This window comes from Gouania willdenowi, chromosome 18, assembly GCF_900634775.1.
Source record: "Gouania willdenowi chromosome 18, fGouWil2.1, whole genome shotgun sequence".
Taxonomy (NCBI): Eukaryota; Metazoa; Chordata; class Actinopteri; order Blenniiformes; family Gobiesocidae; genus Gouania; species Gouania willdenowi.
The window spans coordinates 5,396,482-5,422,433 of NC_041061.1; the positions used below are offsets into that span (position 1 = coordinate 5,396,482).

The following is a 25,952-nucleotide window of genomic DNA, read 5'->3' on the forward strand; positions in this document are numbered from 1 at the left end:
TCCTGACCCAGGTTGAAAAACGCTAACTGATTTCAGCAAAAACGTAAAATAAGCAATCCACACAATGTCTGTCCTTTTTAGTTCAGTTTTTGCTCCTTATTGTTTAATATGGAAGCAATTCAGCACTTTCACTTCCTCTGCTTTCAAAATAAAAGCCCTCTTGAAAAAAAAAAATGAAATAAAATGAAACCAATAAATCATTTAATCCATTTTTATTTGACAAAGTGAAAGTATAGAATATAGTTATTTAAATGTGTGGTTTTAATTTCAAAAATGAAAAATGTATTTTTAATCAGCATTTTTCTTATTTTTAATCAATTACTAGACATTTCAGGCGACCCCATTTATTCTCCAGGAGACCTCACATGGGGTCCCGAACCCAAGGTTGAAAAACACTGTCTCATGCTCAAAGGCTAAATTCAACAAAGACGTAAAAGAAGCAATCAGAACAATGCACGTCCTTTTCTTAATTAATATGGAAGAAAATCATCACTTTCACTTCCTCTGCTTTCAAAATAAAAGCTCCATTTTAATTAAATGAAATAAAATGAAACCATGGTGTAAATAAATCATGTTTACAACTTATTTAAAGTCAATGGGATTTGAGAAGAGAAGCGCGTTAGCTTCACCAGCTAGGTTGCTAAGCTAACTAACTTGGGAGATTGTGCTATACAGTCTTTGAAACGGTGAAGAAGAGACCTGAGGTTGTTATTATTGGGCGTTCTCACAGCCTGGCTGCCCGGCATGCGTGCAATGGATGGCCGTCTGGCATTCACTGAGTCAACAAGCCTGGGAAAAGTTAATCAGCTGCGTGGCACTCCCACTCCTCCTTCATCTACCCATCCTCATCCTCATCTTCTCCTCCTTCACAACTTCTCACTTTCTCTCTTTCAACCAAACTGAGTGTGAGCAGCAGAGAAACACGTCCGACTGTTTTGGGACACGGGATTTGTTTTTGATGTTGGTTCGCGATGACCTCACACCTGATGATCATTCCATGACCTGCAGGAAAACCTTCTCTGTGAGAAGAAAAAACCAAATAGTAGCAAGAGTTTATGGTGAATGACTGCCCTCTAGTGGCCAGGTTCATATTTCAAACAATGAAGACTAAAAAAACACACGCGACGAGTCTGAAATACACAAATCTGCAGTGTAAAACAAAATTCAAACCTAATAACAAACAATAGGACAATAAAAAACACGTAACACGTAAATAACATGACTTACAAAACGTAACAGAGATAGTTAAAGTGGCAGAAAAATACACAAAATGGCAATACATTTACACAAAAACTCACTAAAGGCAACAAAAATACACCCAAAAGGACAACAGAGATTCACACAATGACAGAAAAATATACAAATTTAGAGAAAGATACACAACATGGCAGTAGATATACACAAAATATGTCCAAAAACTCACAAAAGAACAACAAAAACTCACACAATGACTAAAAAGAAAACCACAAATCTACTTTAAAAAAAAAATAAACAAATGACAACAAAATGACTCCACAACACACAAAACTACATCACAAATAGACAAAATTGAACTCAAAAACATACAAAAGAACAACAAAAACAGACAACATGACAGAAGATGTAAAAAATGACCAAAAAAGTCCAAAAACAAGACAACTCCAAAAATACCCCAAAAGAAAAAAAATGCACAAAGTAAATCCAAAAACTACATAAGAACAAACAAAAATACACACAAGGGCTGGAAAGAAACACACAAAAGGACAACAGAGATGCACACAATGACAGCAAAATATACAAAGCTACATGAAAAATAAGCAAAACTGATTCAAAGGGAAAGGCAAATGCACAAAATGACAAAAAAGTACCAAAGTGGCAACAAATATACACAAAAAAACACACAAGAGGACAATAGAAATGCACAAAATGACAAAGATGCACAAAATGAAAGAAAACAACACAAAATTAAAGCTGCAAGCAGCGATGAACAGGCCCTGGCAACCACACGCATGTTGGGACGTGGCACACGTTGAGGTGTGTTGCATGCTGGGACGTGGCAGAAATTCTAAAGCGTTGAGACGTAGCTGAACATTTTCAAGGATTATATCACAAACTTTCCTGCAATATTCTGTGCAAATATATGATTTCCTTTTACCAATAGGTGGCGCTACGACTATGAATGATGGTTGGGTTAAACCGTAACTCATTTTTTTGGCAAACTCTTACTCACGACCATAAACTCACTACCCTATGCTGTGAAAAATTCCTGGTGAGAACCTGTTGGGGTAGAAATAAATAACAGTATTTACCCAGATCAGGGAAATCTTCAGTGTACTGAAGTAACAGTTCTTCAGTACACTGAAGAATTCTGACATCATCACTCTCTACAGTGATGATGTCAGAATATCACATTTTTTTAACCAGTCCTAATATGCGTTTACATTTTCATGAGTTTTTTAACGTGTTTAGACCCTCAAAAATGTGATCATTTCTTCTATAAGAAAAACAATAATAAAAAGGAGGTGAATTATTACAATTGTGTCCTATGCAATGTTGTGCTCGGGCCCTAATGACAGAAAAAACACAGAAAATAACAGACTTATCGACTATAACTCTTTTATTCTTTCCTGTATTAATGCTCACATTGCTCATTATTCTAAATACTGACATAAATGTTGGTCATGTGACCCTCAGATCAGATACAATCACAGCTTTGTGTCCGTGCTGTGATTAAAGCCTCGGATGATGTTTTTTTTTTTTCAGGTTTTCGAGTTGTCTTGCTAACGTTTATCTCTCTCTCTGATTGGTCAGGCTTGCCACGGATGCGTGGGATCCAAATGTGACTGTAGCGGAGTGAAAGGAACCAAGGTTGGTGTTCCACAAACACACAACGGTCTGTGAGGTCTAATATCACTCAGTCACAGGGAGAACGAAGCACGAGGTGTAGAAAACGCTGAGTCAGCGTTCACTAGCTCATTTAACGCTCCAATTTATTTATTGATCTGAATAATATCCACTGTTATCCAGTGCGTTTATTATTATTGGCTCCATAGTATGTAGTCATCTTAAATAAAGATTAAATCCTTGTTTTTATCAGAAATAAAATGTGACAAAAAAAATAGTGAAACAAAAGTGGTGAAATGGGATTTTAAAATCCTCAGAAACTGGTTAAAAGTTGAAAATTAGAGTGGCCAAAAACAGACAGAAAAAGTGGTAAAAAGGGTTTTAAGTGTTAATATTGGCTTAAAAGTGGCAGGAATAGGGGGTAAACTTTCGTGAACTTTCAAGCCCCGCCCACACCCATTGCTCCCAAATAATATAATGCAATATTTAATAATTAATCCAAAAAAATTAAAAGCTAAATTAACCTAATTACCTGCATGAAAAACAAATGTTAAAGTCCAGTATAGTCAAAAATACAGGAAATAAAGACACATTGTTTACAATCTGTGACAAAAAGCTTCAGAAAACAAAAAAAGGAAATTCAGTGCACGTAAGAAATAAACTAACATTATGTTTCATAATGCAACAAACATATTTCATGAATAAAAACTCAAAAACTAAATTAAACTAATTACCTGCATGAAAACCAAATTTAAACGTGTTAGTTAATGATTAATAGTTAATTAGTCAAAAATCATTCATTTTAAATCCTTATTTTTGCACTTCAGTTCCATGTTTTAATTTATTCCCTGTCGCATATCTAATGATCTAATACTCCTTTAATTTTTGCTACATTTTTAGGCTTCTCATTAATACTTTCTTTGTGTTCACCTGTAATACCTCTATTCCCTACTAGGGGGCGCACCACACACTTTGAGAAGCACTGAAGTAATGTCATTTAAAAAGTAGGAACAATTAGTTCAAACTAGGGATGTAACGATTCACTCAACTCCCGATACGATTCGATTCACGATACTGGGCTCACGATACGATTCTCTCACGATTTATTTTACAAAATGGGACTGTAGACAAATGATTGAAAAATATTCCTTTATTTTTTTGGGGAAAAAAACTAGAAAATACTGTTCTATTTTCCTTTTATTTTTCATTGTCAAAAGAATCCCTTGATAAACTATTCAAAACGATGCAATTTAACTAAAAATAAATCTTAAATGAAATAAATAAAGGAATAATACAAATGAAGAAGAAGCCTATTAATTTAAACTCTGGTTCTATAGTAAACAATGCAAAACTGCATAATAGTTCTTTTTCTTTTTAAAAGTGCAACTGAAAATGTATTTTGTGCCTTAACAATTGGACTTTAAAAAAAAAAAATACAGTCTGCACTGTATTTACATCAGATATTTGTTTGGACCAGCAGAGGGCGCTGGTAACCCAGTAGCCGGTTGGCATGCAGCTATTCTGTGCAGTGAAGAAGAGAGGCTATGCTAGCAGACAGAGCCAATAGAAAAACGTGTCTTTTACAGATATTCACGTAATATTACAGATAAAGGGTGCTAAAGGGGCAAGGACTCATTTATGAACATGTTTAAGGGTAGAAGGCGGCCAGAAAGAAAGTAGTAGCAAATTCCGCCCGCCGCCTCAGCATTTGGACAAGAGAAGGATAAATATATAGCGCCCTCTGCTGTTTAAAAAAAGTACTACGATTCAATTTTCAGAAAACCGATATGAACCGAGATACCTATGAATCGATTTTTAACTGCCTAGTTTAAACTGGCAAATAATTGACATGACAAATGGTGAAAGTGGGTAAACTGGCAAAAAAGATAATGAAATATGGTGAAAAGAGTTTAAAAGTGACAATAATGGGTGAACATTTGTGATATTAGGTGGAAAAGTGGTGGAAAGGGTTTAGACGTGCCGAAAATGTCTTGAAAGTGGAAAAAAATGTGCAGAAAAGGTATTGAATCTGTGACATCCACATTTATTTATTGATCTGAATAATATCCACTGTTATCCAGGAAGTTTATTATTTGCTCCATAGAATATAATCATCTTAAAGATGTAAATCCTTGTTTTAATCAGAAATAAAATGGGTTAGAAGTGACCAAAAAGTGACAGATGAACTGTTAAAAAAGGGTTCAAAGTGTCAATATTGGCTTAAAAGTAGCAGAAATGGAGGGAGGCGTGTTTGGCAAATATTGGACTTGACAAATAGTAAATGTGGTTAAATTGGCAAAAAATAAGCATGTAATATGGTGAAGAGGTTATACGTGATGGTAATGGGTCAACATATGTGACGTTAGATGGAAAGGGTTTAAAAGTGCCAAAAATGTTTTGAAAGTGAAAACATGTGATGGAGAAGTGTCAGAAATGTAGCAAAAATGCATTAAAAGGAGCAAAAATATGGCAAGAAAAAGTGATATGATAAGTTTGGTGTAGTTGCAGAAAAATGGTAAAAAAAAAAAATAGGTAAAAATAACAATAAAATTGTTAAAAAAAATATTCCCAGTTTTTTAAAGGCATCTGGCGACCCTGTTCTATTGTCTTGCGACCCCAAATGGGGTCCTGACCCTACTGTTGAGAACCCCTGCTGTAGAGTACTGTGTTTTGAAGGCGTTTACCGTGTTTGTGGTTGTGGTTGTGCAGGGTGACCGAGGGTTCCCAGGTTTAACTGGACAGCCTGGAGTCCCAGGATTCCCAGGACCAGAAGGACCCATAGGACCTAGAGGAGAAAAGGTCAGAATGGTTTAACAAGTGTTTCTAATCATGTCTGGAATCAACCAGAATAAAGAGACTTTAGGTTTTAATCTAATTGTTGACGTTTGTGTGTGTGTGTGTGTGTGTGTGTGTGTTGTTCTCAGGGAAGTGATGGACCTGGAGGACCAGGAGGTCCAAAAGGAATTAGAGTGAGTTGTTTATCATTTCATTTTTCTTTAGATTATATTTTGTGTTCCTAAAAAATTAAAATGACTCTTATTTTTAATTCTGAGGAAAAACAATCGGTTTCAAAGTGTGTTTAAAGTGAAAAAACTCTTATCTTTTCTAATATTTTAGATATATTTTTACATTATTATTTTATTATTATTGTATTATCATATTTGACATTATTATTATTATTATTATTATTATTTTGTATTGTCATATTTTAGAATATATTATTATTATTGTTTTATCACATTTTATATTTTATTATTATATTGTATTACTATAGAATTGTATATTTTATTATTATTATCATATTTTATATTGTATTATTTTGTATCATCATATTTTATATTAGACTGTGTTATATATTATTTCATATATTAATATAACTTAATCAGCTATTTAAAAGGAATTAAAACAAGCTTTTTTATTTTCCCATTTTAACTTTAGAAACATTCTTGTTTGATGAACTTAAAAGTTTAAAACTTTACAATCAGTTACTTTAATAACTCTTTTTTTCAGGGTCCTTCTGGTTTACCAGGATTCCCAGGAACACCAGGACTTCCCGTAAGTTGGTCACCACCGTACAAACACACACTTTAGATTCTCCTAAAAATCCCAAAGTATTTGTAATTAAATGTGTGTCTTTCCTGTTCCTCAGGGTCTACCAGGACAGGACGGGCCCTCGGGTCCCAGAGGAATACCAGGATGTAACGGGACAAAGGTAAGCATTGAAAACCATTATCGCATCTAGTAGTTCTAATCAGAGGTGTAAAGAGCACTGGTATTTCCTACTTAAAGGTCCCATGTTATGCTATTTTTCACCCATCTCCATTTGTTCTGAGAACCCTAAAAACATAGTATTTGAGGTTTATTTTCCCAAACTCGCCTGTTTTCCAGAGTTTTAGCCTCTGAAAAGTAACTTTCTGACCAACTCTACACAAACAGGCTGATTTGTGGCCTACTTATGCATATTCATGAGTGGGTGTGTCTATAGACGGGACACTGACTTCCTCCTCCCCGCACTGTGACGTAGGGCCAGAGGACAGCCCACCCTCCTCACACTCACTCCGTAGCTGAGCTCATGCTGCTTTATAAACACGAGACAGAGCGTGCGGGCGGGGCGTTCACCGGTACATACATAGACTGTAGAAAATACATACATAACACTGCGAGAATGACGCTGAAATGCTCACCTTCGTGGGCGTGTCTGTTTACACGTCAATGCAAATGTCAATAAAAAATAAATAAATAAAAAGCAACAACTGGCCGTCACTGTCTGTAATTCTGAGGTGGCAGCCCCTCCCCCGCTACAGAGAGACGGCAGCAGCAGAGGACTGTCCTACACTTCCTCATTTAGCGGGGCTAAATTAAAGTTGGTAACTTCTGGAATACGTCTACATTCAGCCAGACACGCACGCACGCATGCACGCACGCACGCGCGTGATTTTGAACAAATCAAAATTCAAACATCTTTGTAATGGTTTTGGAACCGGTTCCTATTTGGAACTGGTTCTCGGCGCCCAACCCTAGCTGTGATTGGAGGAAACCCTCCTCCCTCCTCTCAGCTTTTATAGGAGGGGCGGGGCCAACAGTGAAAGTTGGTGACGCTCGATGTTCACGATAATCTGTCTCAGCCAATAGCAAAATTCACTCGTAATTAATTTGACAACTAAATACGCTAAATTAAAATACTTTTACTAAAATGTTAAAAGTTGGACTAGGATCAATCAACAGCACTACGTAATACCCAAATACATATGTATGCAGCAGAAAAAAGTGGTTTGGGGTTTAGTTACTTTAAGTATAAGCTTAATTACAGTAATCTGAGTACTTGTAATAGATTACTTTCACCTCTGGTCCTAACTCACAAAATAAATACGTTTCCCTTCTCTTTTTCCAGGGGGAGATGGGTTTTCCAGGTAGTGGTGGGATCCCCGGACCACAAGGATTACAGGTGAGTCACTGACCTTTAAAACATGCTAAACATGGATGACCACTATTATCTGGTTTTTTTGGCCAATATCAGACACGTGGGGCCTCATATTTTTCCTGATCATAGAAAACAGACGTAAAAATGGCTTTAATGATGTTTCTTTTTCTCTTCACCTCCTCAGGGTTCCCCTGGTTTACCAGGACCAAAGGTAAGCACTGCACTGGGACTGGGACGCTATGGTCCGGGGCTGGGCAATAAATATATCGAGATTCAAGATATTTTGGCGATACAGAAAATGACAATATCGCCTTTTTTTTTTTTTCTATTCAAGTATTTAATATTATCCATAGAGTACACTCATTGTCCTTCTTTACAATGTTTCCATATCTCTGAGATATTTTTTTTAATAGCTTATTTTATATTAAAATACTTGTTTTATGAGTCGCTGCTTTCGTTAAATCTCAGAACAACATGAAAAGCTCAGTTATATGGATTTCTGAGTGCATGCTAAACCAGACATTTCCCGAAACAAGCCATACTACAGAACTCACTCACACGTACTGTCCCTTAGAGGAGAAAAAGCCATGAGTGGCACATATTGTGCAGCTGTTTTTTGATAAATGTGTCTGTGTGGCATTTTTCATCAGCAAATTTAACCCAGAATTGTTTTTCTGGTCAGACTTTATTGGAGTTAAAACTATTGAGATTAATATTGTATATTTTTAATTTGAGAAAAATATTGAGATATGAGTTTTGGTCCTCATTCTACTTTGGGGGCCACATACCACCTAGTTTAATGTCAAGTGGGTCGAAGCAGGAAAATACAGATTTTAAGAAAATAAAAGAGCAATTTCTACATTTTTATACTCAAGTTTGGTTTTTCACATTCAAGAAAAGGGTCTATTATTCTCTCAGAATATCTTAAGGATATGAGTAAGTCCAGTATCTTGTACTTCAGAAGTTGTAGAATTTATTTCCAGCAAGTTCATTTTGTCTTCTTTTTTCACATAATTTATTAAAGTTTCATTTATTCAGACAACTTTTTTCATGAAATTTTGTTTTGCTTTCGTGTGTAGAAAACGACCAGTTGAAGACTGACAGTTGGCAGTCGAAACATGTCAGGAGATCAAAGGAAATTTCAAAGTCAATTTCCTGAAAAAAGTTTGTCTGAATAAAATAAACCATAACGTATTAGTCATCAAATTTGCCGACTTTTTTTAATTCTATTTTATTTTTAGGTAATTAGAGGACGTTTTTAAGAGAAATTGAAAGTTTAAAAAAAAAAATAATAATAATAATGTAATTATGAGCAGACAGAAATGACAAATAATGGGGATTATCTTTTTTTTTTTATTAGGAGGGGCTTAGGTATCTGGAACTAAACTTTATGCTGTTTTGCCTTTTAAGTTATTATATACTTAATTTGACATAAAATTTAGTACAATATCAAATTTTTAAAAATGTGAAAGTATTCATATTGATATTGTTAGGTCAGTGTTTTTCTGGTTCAGATGAAGAAAAAACAATAATCAGGAAGCTGTTCAGTCCTTGGCCACATGGTGGTGCTGTTTCACATTTTTAAAAAAAATCAATACTTGCTCTATTAGTTTACATGTAAAAAATGTATTTGATATGGAATGTTAGAAACTAAGACTACACAATATGTGTTTCTCATTTCAAAAAAATGAAATTAAGTCAATGGAGGTTTTAAATCAATGTCCTTAAATCATTAAAGTGGTTAAGTCTTTGTGAGATTTGTTGTGGACAATATAGTTTTAGTTTAATTCACTACATTTGTTAATTTGTCTCTTTTTTTTCCTCTCTGTCTTTAGACAAAAATGATGAAAACAGAATGTGTAAATTAGAAATATGATATAAAGATTGTTCTCTGTTTGTTTGTTGTTTAGGGAGACCCTGGTGACGTGATCTCCTCTAATCGCTTTGGGGATCAAGGAGGTGGGGGATACCCCGGAATACCAGGATCACCAGTGAGCACAAATATCCCTTAAAAACTAAGCAAATACTTGTGGTTTTGTAACCTAGCAACACTAAAGTGACATCATTATGTCACGTTAAACAAGTTATTAAACTTTTATTTTCCTCTTTTTGAACCATTTTTTTCTACAATGATTGAAAGATTTATTTTACTGGATAGTTTTTCTCTAGACCTGAGATGGGCCACTAATAATAACACACTATAAAAATTCATGTCAGCATTTAGAATAATGACCAAACAGCCATAATACAGGGAAAATAGTGTTGTTTTTTTCTGGTATTATTTTCTGTATTTTTGTTTTTATTGTATGTATTGTATGTATTTTTTTTTATTTATTATTATTATTTTTAGTCTTTTGTATTTTTTTTTTTAACCATTTTGTGTTATTTTAGTGTCATTGTGTGTGTATTTGGAGTCCTTAATATACTTTTGTTGTCATTTTGTGTATTTTTAGATCAATATTTCTGCCTATTTCTCTGTCCTTTTTTGTGTTCTTGGAGTCATTTTGTGTATTTCTAGATTAATTTTGTGTATTTATTTCATTTTGTGTTTTTATTTTGTTCTTTTGTGGGGGGGGGTTTGTGTCCATTTGCTGTCATTTTTGTTCACGTGTGTATTTTTGATGTCCAATTTTTTGTTTTACATGTCTTTTTGTGTACTTTTAAAGCCATTTTGTGTATTGCTGTTATGTTTTGTGTATTTCTGTTGTATTTTGTGTATTTCTCTGTCTTCTTTTTGTGTGTGTTATCATTTTGTGTATTAGCTTTGGGGCCCTTGTTTGCTTCTTAATAACTGAAATCATAAAATTGTCAAAATATCACAAATAATGATGTTATTTATAGTTATTAAGAAATTAAGAAAGTTTGAGTTTTTGTAGTCGAGCACAACAAAAGTTGCACAAACATACACTACTCCAGCTGAAAGTTGCACTGAATATACACACATGAATATACATTGGAAAAATAGAAAAAATAAAATAAAATAAACTACAAATTAAATGATCAGTGTTTACTATAAAAAGTTAGAAAACATGTCCACTAACTGACTTACAACACATGAGCACAAATCTCACCACATGTCTTTCATTCAATGCTACATGCGATATGCTAACTGCTATTAACACAGTGACTTCCAGAAATATTTAGCCAACAAATGTTGGTTTACGCACAGCTCAACAAACACTGATACAAACATAGTTCAAGTTTTTTACTCACTTGCAATGAGAGAATCCTTTAAATGTTATCAAATGTTATGTTAGCTTGCATCGGTCATGTTGGTGTTGATGTTGCTTTCAAGGACTTGAAAGAAAGATGGGAAACTAAAGACTCAAATGAAAAACCCACCAAATTATCATAGGGTGCCAAATGTAAAAACTCAGTCACTGTTTCATAGCCGACATTATTTGAACATTTTGCTCACTTTTTTCACATTTTGCTCATTTTTCTTTTACTTGAGATATAAATTCATATAAAATAGCATGTTCTATATCATTGTGTACACGTTCAAAATAAATCTAAATGTAAATGTTAAATATTTTACATATAATTCACAGATTTATATTTAACATTTAGATTTATATCTAACATTTAGATTTAGATTTAACATTAAGATTTACATTCAACATTTAGATTTACATTTAACATTTAGATTTAACTTTTACATTTAGTTTTAAATTTTACATTTAGTTTTAAATTTTACATTTAGTTTTAACATTTACATTCAACATTTAGATTTAATGTTTACATTTAACATTTACATTTAGATGTGTACACATTTTCACAATGACATAGAACATGCTGTTTCACAACAATTTGTCTCAAATTAAAGAAAAAAGAGGTAAATGTGAGGAAAGTGAGCTAAATGTTCAAAATATGTCGGCTATGAAACAATGACCATTTTTACATTTGGCACCCCATAGCAAATAAGGCCCTTTTGGAAAAACAATTCTTTATTTTTTTGGCTTGAAAAAATAATCTTCTTTTCTGAAAAATAAAGATCATCCAAGGTCATTTGGAGACATTTTGATGTCAATGAAACCTGTGAGAAACTGAAAAAAGTAGTCGTGGACAATGCTTTTAAAGTTTAGCTTTTTTTTTCCATCAAAATGCAGAGGGTTGCTGTCAAAAGCATTTATATAAAAAAGACTTTGATCATATTTTCTTTTTCTTGTTCTTTCTCAGGGAATTCCTGGACCTTCAGGTCCACCAGGTCCTTTAGGTCCACCAGGTCCTAGAGGTTACGAGGTACTGAAGCCACGTCATGTTAATAATTCATGTACAGAGACAGATTAGGGCTCTGGTATCTTAGGATGGTTCTTCGTCTTGTTTTTCAGGGTCGTCCGGGTGCTCCTGGTCCTCCTGGACCTAAGGTGAGCATTTCAACTCATTAAAGGGGGGGTATCATGTAAAACTCACTTTTCCAAGCTTTATATCATGTTAGTGTGTCATTCCCATTGTAATGTACTGTAGCAATGTACCAATTTTGTAATACAATATTCTGTGTTTGAAGGGGGAGTTTTCATGGGTGAGTCAGACAAGCTAGGACTTTTTTTTAAACAGACAGAGGCGAAATCAAAGCGTCATGAACAGAGTTGCTACAGGGGGAATTTTTTTTAACTTTTGCTGCATTTTCCAAACTATTTTGGGTAGCGTAGTTATTTGAGTATGCTATAGAATGGTTCTATGTGCCTGGAAGAAACATGATACTTCCCTTTAACGTGTGAAAACAAGCACCATGTGGTCACTTTTATTGGTTTTACTAACTAGAAAATATTGCGTTTTCATTTTATCCCCAATAGGGAAACATGGGATTAAACTTCCAAGGACCAAAAGGAGAAAAGGTTCCACCACTGCACCTTTTTTTCTTCACTTCTTTTACTTTTTTTGGTCTCTGATAGCTTTGTCGTCCTAACGTTGAGCCTTTTTTGGTTTAATCCCAGGGTGACCCAGGTCTTCCAGGACCTGCTGGTCCTCCAGGACAGGTCGGAGAACAGAAGAGATCGCCCGAGACGGAGATCCAGCGAGGAGACAAGGTTCAGCTGACACCTCTGTTTTAGTTATAGTCTAGTTTTAGTCAACTATATTACGTTTAACAATATTTACAGTGCAGTAGTACCATTAGTGCAACTAACACAATATAACAAGTGAACTATTTATAAAAAGTTGTTTATTAAATTTAAAGAAAATATGCAAAGCCTTCATGCCTACTTCCAATAATATTAAGAGGAACTTTGAAATATTTAAATATAACACCATTAGGAAATTTTACCAAAGATAAGAAAAAATCTGACTCTGCAAAAGTCATGAAAGTGTTGCACCTTCTTGTATTGATTTTGCTGAGATATATATAAAACAATCTAAATGTTAAATGTAAATCTAGATGTTAAACGTAAATGTTAAATTTAAATGTTACATCTAAATGTAAATTTTACATTTAAATGTAAATTCAAATGTTAAATGTGGATTTACAGATTTAGATTTAACATTTAGATACCTTGAAATGTTGATTGGTTTTAACAAAAAAAAACAATCTGTGACACAAAGTAAAATACTTCGATTCGCCTGCAGATGTCACTTCGGGTGCCTTGACTTAATTTATATCAAATGTGACCTTTGTCCGCACATCCAGGCCGTTTTACTTCCACAAAACACAATCAGCTTACGTGCGATTGGGACATTTTTTGTCAACAAAATTATGTTAAAAAAACTAACTTTTTTTAAAACTATTTTAATTGGCCCATAACTGTATGTGGGGAGGTAAGAAAAAAATCTGATTTCTGTTTTAATTTAGAGGTTAAAGATTACTCTTTCTTGTGACATAAAACAATTTTTCTTAATGCAACTTCTTCATTTTTATGGGTTATTTCACCTCTCGCTGATATTGAAAATCTTTTAGATGAGGTCATTGTAGCTTGCCTCTGTGTCTTATAATCACTTATTAGTTATTAGTTTTTCATTGAATGACTTATATATGATAATATTGGCTTTTTCATATTTCTGAGCAAAATCAATACAAGAAGGTGAAGCAGTTTTGTGATTTTCGCACAATTAGATTTTTCATGTATATCTCGCCTTAAAAGCATCATGCCAACATTTAAAACATTAAAATCCAGATTAAATGTGACTTGAATTGACTGATAATTGACTAAAAACAAACAGACAAAATAAATCCTTCCTAAAGACTAAAATTTATCTGATTTTTTTAACATTTCCATGTATGTTTTATAATTTTACCACCAGAGGTCAGGAGCGAGCTAATTATTAAACACCTCATGGTGGCAGCAGAGAGCACACACACTATTCATCACAATGACTTTTATTCATTTCAAACTGTTTTTCCTGTTTTGGGGACAAACTCGAGTTGAGTTGAGCAGTGTTTTCTATTTATTATAGGGTGATCCTGGATTCCCAGGCCCTCCCGGTGATCCGGGCTACCCTGGAACTCCAGTAAGTCTGTCATACCTGGAACCTGCCCGATGGGACAGAAGTGTAATACTTTGCCGTCGTTGTTGTTTTAGGGTCCATCAGGTGGACAGAAAGGAGAGAAGGGAGAATTGGGCGAGGCTGGCAAACGAGTAAGTACATGGAAAAAAAAAAAAAAAAAAAAAAAATATATATATATATATATATATATATATATATATTTTTTTTTTTAATAATTTCAAATATTGGATAAATGTATTACTTATTCATTATTTAATGAATGTATTTCAGTGGTGTTCATACGTCTGTTGACATTTTAATAATTTGTTCCAGACATGTCAAAACAATTGCATGTAACACAATGCAAGCACATACAAGAAGAAGATAAAAAAATTATATTTTTCTAAATATATTTTATAGTACATGTATATAGAACCCATAATAAACTATGACAGTATATACAACTATAACTAATGTACACTACCAATCTATATGTAAATATAGATGGTGCATTAAAAACCTCCATTGTGGATTGTTTAAGTCTGATCCATATGATCGTACGATAAAATGCGCAAGGATCAAATGTGTATGATAAGTAGGGTTGGGTATCGAGCATCGATTGGTCCTGGGACTAACTTTTCGATTCTCCCGGAATCATTCAAATTTTAAAATTTTGATTCCTACCCAGTCCGCCTCATGGAAGAAGAAGCCGCCCAACACCAACAAAGAAGAATCTCCCGGAAGTGTTTGTGTTACCATGTAACTCAGCTTTTGACCCTGCCTCTTAAAAGAATCAGAATCGGGAATCTTAAGGAATTGCTATCGAAACGAGGAATCAGAATCATTTGAATTCAAACGATTCCCAACCCTAATGATAAGCTTTTATGTTTAATAGCTAATGGTCCTTAAAGGTAAGTTATCTTAGCTAAAGCATGTTTTTTTTATACCTTTGATAGGGTAAACCCGGCAAAGATGGTGATCCAGGTCCTTCAGGATTTCCTGTGAGTTCCACCAACAAACAGCAAAACTACGTCAACACCAATTATTTTTTTATATCCATTGTCTGTACTTGTAAAACTACCTGTTTACATGTGCTGCTTTCCTTCATCATAAGGGGAGCAAAGGTGAGCCAGGGCTACCAGGTTCTCCAGGCAGAGATGGAGATAGAGTAAGTTTCCAGTGTCTTTGATGCTGATTTAACAAAAAAAAAAAAAAAAGGCCATACTTGTGGCATTGGTTGTTTACGGTTTTCCTTTTCCTTAGGGATTTAAAGGTGACCGAGGATTCCCCGGCCCTCCCGGCGTGGTGTGTATTCCTTAACATGTTTAACAAGAAACTGTCTTTTGTTGTTGTTTTTGCATTTTTTCCTTTAAAAATTTGTAAAGAATTACCTAGAGAAATATTACTCCTCCTCAGCGCATTTTCACCTTCTGGCCACATGGTGGAGACATTTTCTTAAATGTATCCGTTTGTCGTTTCCATCTTGTAGCTATTTAGATTTGTTTTACTGACCATTGATGCGTGTTTATTTGATCTATTTATCATTTTTGTGCTGCATTACAAATTGTGACCACAAGGCTTTTTCTTATAAATGAATAGGTGTTTACGTAAATCTAAATGTTACTTGTTAGATCAGCTAAGCAGTCTTCACTTATGTTGAATGGTTTACATTAATTTAATCACTGTCCTAACAGGTGATTGGTGGACAGACAGGAAGTCGCAGTGGTCCTAAAGGCGAGCCCGGGTATCCTGGATCACCTGGAGGCAAAGGAGATAGGGGACCACCAGGTAAAACCCCAAACAGTTTTAGATACATCATTATTGAACCATGTTCGTTGGTTTTGGTTTGACTCAAATAAGAAATGTGCTGATGGGTAAATTTTCATGAAATGTGGTTATCCTTTCTTCTTCAGGTTTTAATGGACCCCCTGGCCCACCAGGACTTCCAGCTTTTGGTGGTGGTGGCGGGACCGGATCTCCAGGTTTTCCAGGAGAAAGAGGCCAGAAAGGAGACATTGGCCCTCCAGGTATTTCCTTACCGGGCCCCCCAGGTCGTTCAGGATCTACTGGTTCCCCTGGTCTACAAGGACCCCCTGGGCCACCCGGATTTTCCACTACAGGACAAAACTGTGTCCCTGGAGACCCTGGGCGACCTGGAATTCAGGGAGACAGAGGATACCCAGGAGAGACTGGACAGAAGGGTAAGGGATTGGAACAATAGTGGTTGTGTTGCTCTTTAAAGGCTGTCCTTCATGAGCCTATTCTGCTTTAGGTGAAAAAGGTGACACTTGTGTGAATTGCTTTGGAGGCACCAGTGCTGTACCTGGATCTCCTGGACCGCCAGGACAGCCCGGATTCCCTGGTAAAACAAAGAACAAAACTGACATCACTTTTAAATTTGAAACTGTTGCATTGGGAGAAAGACTGGTAATCACAGCCTTTCATAAGATAGTGTGCCAATACATCTGCACCTTATTTATGTATGTGTTTGTATAATCCTTTTCTGGTTTCTTTGTCAGGAAATCCTGGTGGCCAAGGGCCCAAGGGTGACAGAGGGTACCCAGGATCACCTGGTTCTTCAGGCTCCCCGGTGAGTCCATTACAATGTAATATTCTCTAGTTTTGTGGTAGAATCTACAATATATAGTTCTTTTAGTTAAAATTACATTATAATGTTTTTTAGGGTTCATCTGGTCCTCAAGGTCCTCCAGGATTCCCTGGAGAGAAGGGAGACCCAGGTGATGCCATCACTGTCAGTGGTGTGAGAGGAGAGAAGGGTGACACTGGCTTCCCAGGACCACCTGGTCTTCCTGGTCTGGATGGTCGCCCAGGTCGAGACGGACAGCCAGGAGCTCCAGGGCCCAAAGGCACACCTGTAAGCAGGTTTCCATCATTCCACCCATTATTATGTTGCTAAAACTAACAAGGTCATTTGTATCCTAAAGGGATCCCTACTGGTAAAAGGTGAACGAGGTGTACCTGGTGAGCCAGGTTCTTCTGGTATTCCAGGTGACAGGGGTCCCCCTGGTCCTCCCGGCTTTGGACCTCAAGGGCCTTCTGGAGAAAAAGGTGTTCAGGGTGTCTCAGGTAGACCTGGGAGTCCAGGTGCACCTGGTAGGTGGATTTCAAATGGTTGTTTCTGAATGTTGTTGTGAATCCATTTGTTTCACCGCATTTGTGTTTGTATAGTTCGCATTTACATTCTTCTGTGTCCTCCATTGTTCAGGTGCTAAAGGTGAGCCAGGCCTCACGGTAGCAGAGAAAGGTTTACCTGGACCCAGTGGACGGGATGGTGAGCCTGGACTACCTGGGTCACCTGGTATGTATTTTTCCATTTTGGAACAAAGTAATTGAAGAAGAGCAACAATTAAATGTTTTATTGCAACCTGTAATTTTTATGGTTTTCTTTTGAATCTAGGTTCTCCAGGTCAGCCCGGACAGCCTGGATTCCCTGGTTTACCAGGAGCTAAAGGTGACCCTGGTCTCCCAGGCATTGGCCTCCCAGGACCTCCTGGAACTAAAGGTAGACAGTCTAATGTCCCATCTTTACTTTCATACCTGAACACTGGTTTTTGTATTTCATTATTTTACAACTTCCTCTTCTTTACACTTCTTTTCTAGGTTTTCCAGGTATCTCTGGCCAACCAGGATCTTCTGGAGGATCAGGCAGACCTGGTGTTGATGGGCTTCCTGGCCAGCCAGGAATACCCGGAACTAAGGTGGGTAAACTATTTGTTGGTCTCCTAATTTAAAAAAAAATAAAGTTGTCTTGTTTATAATACCCTTACATTACCTAACTTCTACTTCTGTTTTTCAGGGTGAGCCCGGTTTTGGACTTCCTGGTCCTCCAGGTTTACCAGGAGTACCTGGCTCAAAAGGCTTCCCGGGACAAAAGGGAGATCCTGGTTTCCCTGGCAACCCTGGTTCCCCTGGACGAGGTGGATTTGATGGAGGTCCGGGAGCTAAAGGTACTGTGCACAATATTTGCCTACAGTGCAATAAACAACAATCACGTGTGTCCCGAGTACCAAGATCAATGTTTTTTTTTTAAGTTTTGATGTTATATCTGTGGTATCTTTTCTTTCTCTTCAGGTGAGCCTGGTTTTCCTGGTATACCTGGAGCTCGTGGCCCACCAGGATCTACCATACAAGGCTCACTTGGACCCCCAGGCCCCATTGGACCTCCAGGCCTGATGGGAGCACCAGGTAACCTTTTTTTTTGTTAAAATTATACTGCAGAACACGCATTGAACTAAAACATAATGTTAATATCTTTACAGGATTCCCTGGAGGAAATGGAGAGAAAGGAGACCCTGGTACCCCTGGTCTCGACATCCCTGGACTGCCGGGAGACAGAGGAAGTCCTGGTTTTCCGGGCTCCCCTGGATCAATTGGAATACCTGGACCCCCGGGAGGACCTGGGCGTGATGGCGTACCTGGCGTGTCAGGTAAGCCAATAATAGCATCAACTGGGCGATCGAGCAATATTTCATGTATTTAAAAAGGTTATGACTATGTGAAGTACAAAGTGGCATTTGGCCTTTTCCTGTTTTTTACACATTTTATAGTTTTTTTATTGATTTTTGAAAACACATAGTGGTGAGCTGGCATAATATTACCACAACTAGCAAGTAAATGTTAAAAGTTACAATTTTCACTGAGCATCTTTAAAATGCTTTGTGCGGTACAATGAGTAATAAACCAACACCCATGCAGGCTAGTAAAGTTATGTCCAGTTTGGTAATACATTTGTTTTAGTGGTTAACTTGTAACTAGCTAAGCTATTCGTTGTCTATTGTTTAAATGGCAAAATAAGTAGCTGATTAAGATTCACTTTCATTTATATGAAACCCATAGTTATCTTGTACATTGATCAAAATGTTTGTGATATTGTCATCTTTCTCTAACCTTGATGTTTGCCTGCAGGCCAGAAAGGTGACCCAGGTTCAATGGGCCCTCCAGGACCACCCGGAGGACCCGGAGGCCCAGGAGGACCCGGTGGTCCAGGTCCTAAAGGTATTCACATGTTTCGTTTTTTGCAGAAACATGTTGTCATTGGGTTAATATATAACAAATAGGAAAAATTAGATGATGGTCTCGGTTTGCTCTGATGGGATACTACCATTTTGCATTAGTCATTAATGTATTACAAATCACCAAAGGAACCTTATGTGATTTCACACAGGTGAACCTGGATACTCTGGTAGAGATGGTGGACCTGGTGGACCAGGTGGTAAAGGTGAAAGAGGAGACCCTGGTGTACCAGGACCTCCTGGTCCCAGTGTGATATCAGAAGTTATGAAGGGAACTAAAGGAGAGCCTGGACTTCCAGGTATGAAATGCCTCCTAGAAGCTGTTTTTTATTTACAGTTTTTCTCGATTGTTTACACACATTTTCTGAAAGCTTGCCTCATATTCTCAGAACTCTACACACAAATCCAAAAACACACACACAAAGGGCAAAACCTCTCAGTTCTCCTGCAAAATTAAACTTCACATTCAAAACAATGTTATTTCTTCTCAAAATGGTATTTTGTTTTCAAATGATACACACAAACCATCATATCAATAGACATTTATGAGAACCAGTTGAACACTGACGTGCTCAATGTAAAACACACTTCTTCATTCATCATAATGACTTAGGCCTTTTTGTTCAGTGTTACACTTACTACAGACAGTATATACATAAGTGTGTTGTATTGTAAGATATTTGAGAATATTGTTTTTATACTCAGAACACACAAATACACGGTAATAAATATATTGTATTTCTCCCACAAAAACAATGTACACAGAATACATCCCAACCAACACAAGGTTCCACATACTATACAGTGGTCTACATACAAAACAAAAGAATTTACTGTACACAGTTACTGTAAAAAAAAAAAAAAAAAAAAAAAAAAAAAAAACTATGCTGCATCCTGTCTTCTGTTTCGGTCTGGCCACAGCACCTCATCCACATCACAAGCAATGTTTTCCCTGGCCTAGCATGGCAAATCCAGCCATGAAAAGCATCAACTGCTATATCTCTACATGCGTCTTCCATAGCTTGGAGAAGGGGTATACGCGTTTGTGGATTTCGGTCATACACTTTTCATCTCCAGGCAGAAAAAAATAGTATTTAGGAATGGGGAATATGGAGGGAGATAAACAACTAAAAAACGTGGTGGGCAATGAACCAGTTACGAACCAGAGCAGCCCGGTGGAAACTTACGTTGTCCCAAATTACAACGTACCTGAGCTACTCTGGGCCATCTATCTGGTCTGGTGGAATGAGTGTGTTGTGTAGCGTGACCAGGAATGTGATCAGATGGGCAGTGTTGTAGGGACCAAGGGTACCATGGTGATGCATGACACCGTGGTGCGTAATCGCTGCACACATTGTGATGTTCCCTCCGCGCTGGCCAGGGACTTCAACAATAGCACGCTGCCCGATCATATTCCTTCCCCTCCTTCATCTTTTTGTGAGGTTGAATCCAACCTCATCAATGAAGATGAACTGGTGCTCCACTGCAGCCACCTCTAGCTCAAGGACTCTCTGAAACACACATGACAAAATCAGAAATAGACATGGGAGTGGTCACTATTGTAAAACACAGTCATTGTGATTACAATATTGAAAAATGTATACAGTAATTTATACAGTGTTGCGAGTATGCATCAATTGTGGGATTGTATAGGACTCACTTGCACATAGTTATATCGCAATTCTTTGACTCTCTCTGAATTGCGTTCAAATGGCACCCTGTAGACCTGCTTCATCCTCAGATTATTTCTGGTCCAGTGTTGATAAGCTTACCCTATCAATATTTTGAAATATGTCATTGTTTTCCAATTTTTTTCTTTGTATTTGCCTTAATGTTATGGCGTTATTTTCTAGGACCATGTTGATTATTTCAGTTTCCTGTTCAGGAGATAGAAGACGTTCCCGACCACCTTGTGTTGGTAATCTTTCAGTTCTGCCAAACAAATAGTAAAATACTGTAAATACTCTGTAGGAATACATTTCCCAAATACTTGAAACATAATTCATTTTTATAGAACAGTCCACAGGCATTTCTGTACTAGTGTACTCATTGAGTACTGTATTGATATGCAGTACTGCAATTTTCTATTGAGAGTAGATTTCTTACGTATTCTCATTTCAGAAGGTCCGGATAATGGATGCTACAGTGTACCTGCTCAAATTTGGCTGTACTCTTTGCCCAGCCTCCCTCATTGTTAGACCATGGTTGATCACATGGTGGCTCAGATCTCATCAGAGATTACAGTCCTTGGAACTCCTTGTCCTCGTTCTCGTCCTCCCCGTCCTCCTCTTACTCTCACTCCTCTGGCTCAGGCTCTCCCTCTGTTTCCAATGTTGGCATCCATTGCTCCAAAACAGAGCTCACCTGTTGCCCTTTTTATGCTAAAGCTCTGATTGCTAATTGTAAACCTGTGTGACAGGTGTTTACCCATGTGATGAGTCAGTGTGCATAGTAGGACAACTTAACTTTAGAATTTGAATGGTAGTGTGTTCCTTGTGAAAACAAGAGATTTACGTCATGAAAATTGTGCCAAATGCAGAGAATTGTGTGTAGTCTTGTGAAAAAAATGTGTTTTAGAATTGCAATTTGAGTGTAAAGCAGGAATTGTGCTTGTAGTTTAACAGAATTGGTTCAGGAGGTCGGTGCACGAGTTACATGTTGTGGTCATTGTGTCTCAAGTACCACTTTTTTTTGTGTAAACAATAGAGAAAAACTGTAATATCTATTGCTTATTTTGAGTGTGTGTTTGTGTTTTACAGGTGCACCAGGTTTTTCAGGTCAGAAAGGTATCAGTGGCCTTCCAGGAGATCCTGGACTGCCCGGAGCAGATGGGCGCCCTGGAGGTCCCGGACCATCAGGTAGGCGTTGAACCCTAGGTCAAACCTGGAAAAGAAGAAAATATGTTTGATCTTGAACTGGTTGCATGTGTTTTATGTAGGTCCAAAGGGAGACCCCGGCATTCCCGGAAGTCCAGGTGGTCCTGGTAGTCCAGGACCAAAAGGAACCATGGGAGAAATGGGATTCCCTGGTGAGTCATTTTGTCCTTAGGATTCTTTGTTTCTTAGGGGCCAATGCAATGGAGCAAATAGTATAACGCTAATTATGTTTACGATACAAAGGGCCATCGGGACAGAAGGGTCTGCCAGGTTCGTCTGGTAGGCCAGGGTCTCCAGGACAACCAGGAGGACCAGGCTTTCCCGGTGCCAAAGGGGAACCAGGTTCTGCTGGAGTTGGACCACCTGGACCCTCTGGACTCAAGGTGCAACCAAAGAATCCACTCTATTACACAAAATCTGACTATAACAAACAATCTTTGTTACACACAATCTGGTTGTGTTTAATGTTGGTACATCTTTTGTAGGGAGAGCCAGGCCAGCCTGGATTCTCAGGAAGCCCAGGATTAAAAGGAACACCAGGAGCGCCTGGTCTTCCAGGTTTACCAGGAGGACCAGGTGCCAAAGGGGACCCTGGACTTCCAGGATTCCAAGGTACTTATCAAAGTGAAAATATCTTTTAAAAAAAACATACTGTTCATTCTTGAAACTTTATATCTTCTGAAAAAACGTTGCAAAGACCAAATGTTGTTATTTAAAGGAGAAAACCCAGTAACATTGGAGAGTGAGCTTTATGGTAGCTTCCTGTTTTTGTAAGCAGTTATTTGTAAGCGGATTCCTACCATCTACTACCTTTAAAGGACTCATAATCTTAACCTTTTCTATGTCAGGTTCCCCTGGTATCCCCGGACCCAAAGGTCTCGACGGCGGACCTGGTGGTCCAGGACTCACAGGGGCCCCTGGTCGACCAGGAGAGGCTGGCCGACCTGGAGCACCTGGTTTGCCTGGTGGTAAAGGTCAGCCAGGCCGGGATGGGATTCCAGGACCGGCTGGAGTCAAAGGAGAGCCAGGTAGAATTGAAACTACCTCACAATAATGCCGCCCAACTACTCTTGTCCATCTTTGGTTTGTTTACATGTTTTATTTTTATTGCAGGACTTCCTGGTTATGGTGGTCCAGGTCCTGCTGGGCTTCCAGGGTTGCCAGGTACGTCAGCACTCACTATACATATTGAAAATACATGCCTGTACACATAATCATTTACCTAAAAAACATTTGGAGTTACAGTATGTCTGCAATCCAAGAATTTGTTGGCTTTTGCCCACTTGACATGTAGAGTTGGCTAATGCTAATACTGCTTCTGTAACATGAGAAAAGCCAGGAATTATGGAGGCTGTAGTCATCATTTTTATGGATTTTTTGCATCTCAAATATCTGTAAGTCAGAAACTCTATTGTAGTGGTTGTTGCTTCTCTCTCAGGTTCTAAAGGAGATCCTGGTTTTCCCGGTCAACCGGGTACTCCTGGTTTCCCCGGCTCTAAAGGAGACCCTGGTTTCCCTGGATCCCCTGGTACTCCAGGTAACCTTGGCCCTCCTGGGCCTCCCGGTCAGGCCCTACTTGGTCCGAAAGGACTCCAAGGACCTCCCGGACCACCTGGAAGAGCAGGTAATGAACTTGTAGAGCGTTTTCTTCTTCTGCTACAAATTGCTGCCTGGTTTTCTCATAAGGAACATTTCTTACTAAGAATGTAAACCAGCAACCAAAGAGATCTGCCACCTTGTCATTGCTTCAAATTTTGAACAGGACAGGTTTTTGCACTTAAAAGCTTGCAGAGAAGCCTTTGAAATTTGAGTTTAAAACAAATCAGTTTCAGCCTTTTGATGGTTAAAAACAGTCAGCAAACAGCAGAACCTTTGTTGAAAACCACTGCTTTTTTTCTTGACGTCAGTTGATTTGCATGGGACCTTTGTTGCACCAATCATCACCACCAGTTTGAGTACCACAGACATGTTTTGAGCACCATCGCACTTGTCCAGTCACTGTCAGCAACACCTACTCCTCTTCTCACCAGGAAATGTTGGGGTACTCTCGTCATCCTCCTCAGGCACAAATCACTAGTTGTTCAAACGTGTATCCAATAAGAGCATGGGTTAATGCCACTTTTGTTGTGTCAATATTTTTTTTGTGTGAAATCCATCCATCCTCGTGTCTCCACACCCCCCTTCCCCCGTCACATGAACACATCATGGGTGAAGTTGTAACCATTCCATCTCTCCACAGCTATGAAATGCATTTTATACCTTTGTTTGTGAACTTTGTAATTACTGTCTGTCCAGTTTGTTAAAAGAACAGCCAGTGTAAGAATAGCAGAGCTTAAGACAAATTCAGAATACTCTCAGACTCAAAGATTACTTTTCAGTTTTGCATGTTGACTAAATCTGAGTGCATGAAACAGCAACTGACCAAATTGGGTTGCAAATTTGGTCAGTTGCAAATTTCTGGTTAGAAATTTGGTTAAAATTTAACCAAATTGGGTTCCAAAGTGTTTTTATTTCCTCTTTGGGGGTAAAAAAAAAAAAAAAAGAAGTTAGGTGTTTGTGGCTTTGCAATAAAAGAGCAGAGTATTCTAGGTTTGTGTTTGACTTTGCTCTTCCTTTGTTTTATCACACCAGTGTGTCATCTGCATGGACACAAACTCACCAAAAAAAAACTTGCACAGTGCTTGTGTGACAATTGTCATTACTCTTGATGAAATCTTTCATGCTTTCACAAAGCATGAATTTACAGAAACAGGTTTTAGCTTTCAAGCTATGATTTTTACGCGTAGTTGATCCGGAGGCCAACAGCGGTCACAAAATGACCCTGAAAACAAACAAAACAACAATGAAAATACTCCAAAAAAAACTCCTGCCAACTTACAGAAAAATACACAAAAGAAAAACAAAACCACACAAAATTATTCATAACAAAACAACAAAAATACTGAATGACAGAAAAATATTCAAAATGACTCATAAAACATGTATAAAACAACAAGAAAAATACACAAAATTGCTCAAAAACATGATGAACAACAAAAACATGCAAAATCACAGAATATTACACAAAATGACTCCAAAAATATGACAACAAAAACACGAAAAAAATGCACTGAAAATAAGCCCTAAGCAACAACAAAACCACACAAACACTGTTAATCCCTTTATTTATGATCAAAATTGCTCATTATTGTCAATGCTGACAGAAAATACACAAATTACAAGAACAGAAAATAACTACAAAAACACAATGACTCCAAAAATGCACAAAATGACTCATAAAACAAAAAACTCCAAAGACACAAAAACTGTTAACAAAATGACATGAAAATACAGAAAACAATAACAAAAATACAGAAAGTGACCCCAAAAGGGCACAAAATGACAACAAACATTTCAGAAAATATGACACAAAAAATAACAAAAACACACAATGACTCCAAAAACGCACAAAATGACTAAAAACTGACAAAACATCAAAACCACAAAGACAAAAAAGAAAATAAAACACCCTTTTTCCGCTTGTGGTAATGCTCAGATTAGTAATTATTCCAAATGCTGACATGAATATTGATCATGTGGCCCTCGGATCAGATACAGTCACAGTTTTGTGGCCCCCGCTGTGATAGTGTTGCCCATTCCTTGTTTAAAGTTTACAAACTAAAGCAAAAAAAAAAAGATGTTATTTTTACACCAGCACTGTGTCAGGTTATTATAGAAGGTGTTCTGTAAGGTGTTCTGAGTGTCAAAGAGACACATTTATGCTGTGACATCTTACTTCCTGTTCCTGGTGACATGGCCCCGCCCCATTGCGGTTACGGCCCTGCTTCTTCAACATGGCGACCACAGGCCCCTCAGGTCAGATCGACTGCGTCCGGACTT

The 25,952-nt window shown here is 37.4% G+C and overlaps 1 protein-coding gene across 1 annotated transcript in view; it reads left to right on the forward strand.

Moving 5' to 3' along the window:
- The window catches only part of col4a5 (collagen, type IV, alpha 5 (Alport syndrome)), a 57,204-nt gene that overhangs the window by 22,816 nt on the left and 8,436 nt on the right, over nucleotides 1-25,952 (forward strand). Inside the window, exons 2-39 of the mRNA XM_028474430.1 lie at nucleotides 2,791-2,847; nucleotides 5,533-5,622; nucleotides 5,748-5,792; nucleotides 6,334-6,378; nucleotides 6,473-6,535; nucleotides 7,715-7,768; nucleotides 7,929-7,955; nucleotides 9,655-9,735; nucleotides 11,924-11,986; nucleotides 12,076-12,111; nucleotides 12,541-12,582; nucleotides 12,682-12,774; nucleotides 14,135-14,188; nucleotides 14,260-14,316; nucleotides 15,121-15,165; nucleotides 15,279-15,332; nucleotides 15,428-15,469; nucleotides 15,859-15,952; nucleotides 16,078-16,365; nucleotides 16,437-16,526; nucleotides 16,684-16,754; nucleotides 16,848-17,039; nucleotides 17,110-17,278; nucleotides 17,391-17,483; nucleotides 17,583-17,687; nucleotides 17,786-17,883; nucleotides 17,982-18,132; nucleotides 18,257-18,370; nucleotides 18,445-18,612; nucleotides 19,091-19,180; nucleotides 19,350-19,496; nucleotides 21,957-22,055; nucleotides 22,136-22,225; nucleotides 22,317-22,456; nucleotides 22,559-22,685; nucleotides 22,922-23,101; nucleotides 23,187-23,237; nucleotides 23,512-23,697. Coding sequence (XP_028330231.1) covers nucleotides 2,791-2,847; nucleotides 5,533-5,622; nucleotides 5,748-5,792; nucleotides 6,334-6,378; nucleotides 6,473-6,535; nucleotides 7,715-7,768; nucleotides 7,929-7,955; nucleotides 9,655-9,735; nucleotides 11,924-11,986; nucleotides 12,076-12,111; nucleotides 12,541-12,582; nucleotides 12,682-12,774; nucleotides 14,135-14,188; nucleotides 14,260-14,316; nucleotides 15,121-15,165; nucleotides 15,279-15,332; nucleotides 15,428-15,469; nucleotides 15,859-15,952; nucleotides 16,078-16,365; nucleotides 16,437-16,526; nucleotides 16,684-16,754; nucleotides 16,848-17,039; nucleotides 17,110-17,278; nucleotides 17,391-17,483; nucleotides 17,583-17,687; nucleotides 17,786-17,883; nucleotides 17,982-18,132; nucleotides 18,257-18,370; nucleotides 18,445-18,612; nucleotides 19,091-19,180; nucleotides 19,350-19,496; nucleotides 21,957-22,055; nucleotides 22,136-22,225; nucleotides 22,317-22,456; nucleotides 22,559-22,685; nucleotides 22,922-23,101; nucleotides 23,187-23,237; nucleotides 23,512-23,697 — 3,691 coding nt within the window. The remainder of the gene's footprint in view (nucleotides 1-2,790; nucleotides 2,848-5,532; nucleotides 5,623-5,747; nucleotides 5,793-6,333; nucleotides 6,379-6,472; nucleotides 6,536-7,714; nucleotides 7,769-7,928; nucleotides 7,956-9,654; nucleotides 9,736-11,923; nucleotides 11,987-12,075; nucleotides 12,112-12,540; nucleotides 12,583-12,681; nucleotides 12,775-14,134; nucleotides 14,189-14,259; nucleotides 14,317-15,120; nucleotides 15,166-15,278; nucleotides 15,333-15,427; nucleotides 15,470-15,858; nucleotides 15,953-16,077; nucleotides 16,366-16,436; nucleotides 16,527-16,683; nucleotides 16,755-16,847; nucleotides 17,040-17,109; nucleotides 17,279-17,390; nucleotides 17,484-17,582; nucleotides 17,688-17,785; nucleotides 17,884-17,981; nucleotides 18,133-18,256; nucleotides 18,371-18,444; nucleotides 18,613-19,090; nucleotides 19,181-19,349; nucleotides 19,497-21,956; nucleotides 22,056-22,135; nucleotides 22,226-22,316; nucleotides 22,457-22,558; nucleotides 22,686-22,921; nucleotides 23,102-23,186; nucleotides 23,238-23,511; nucleotides 23,698-25,952) is intronic.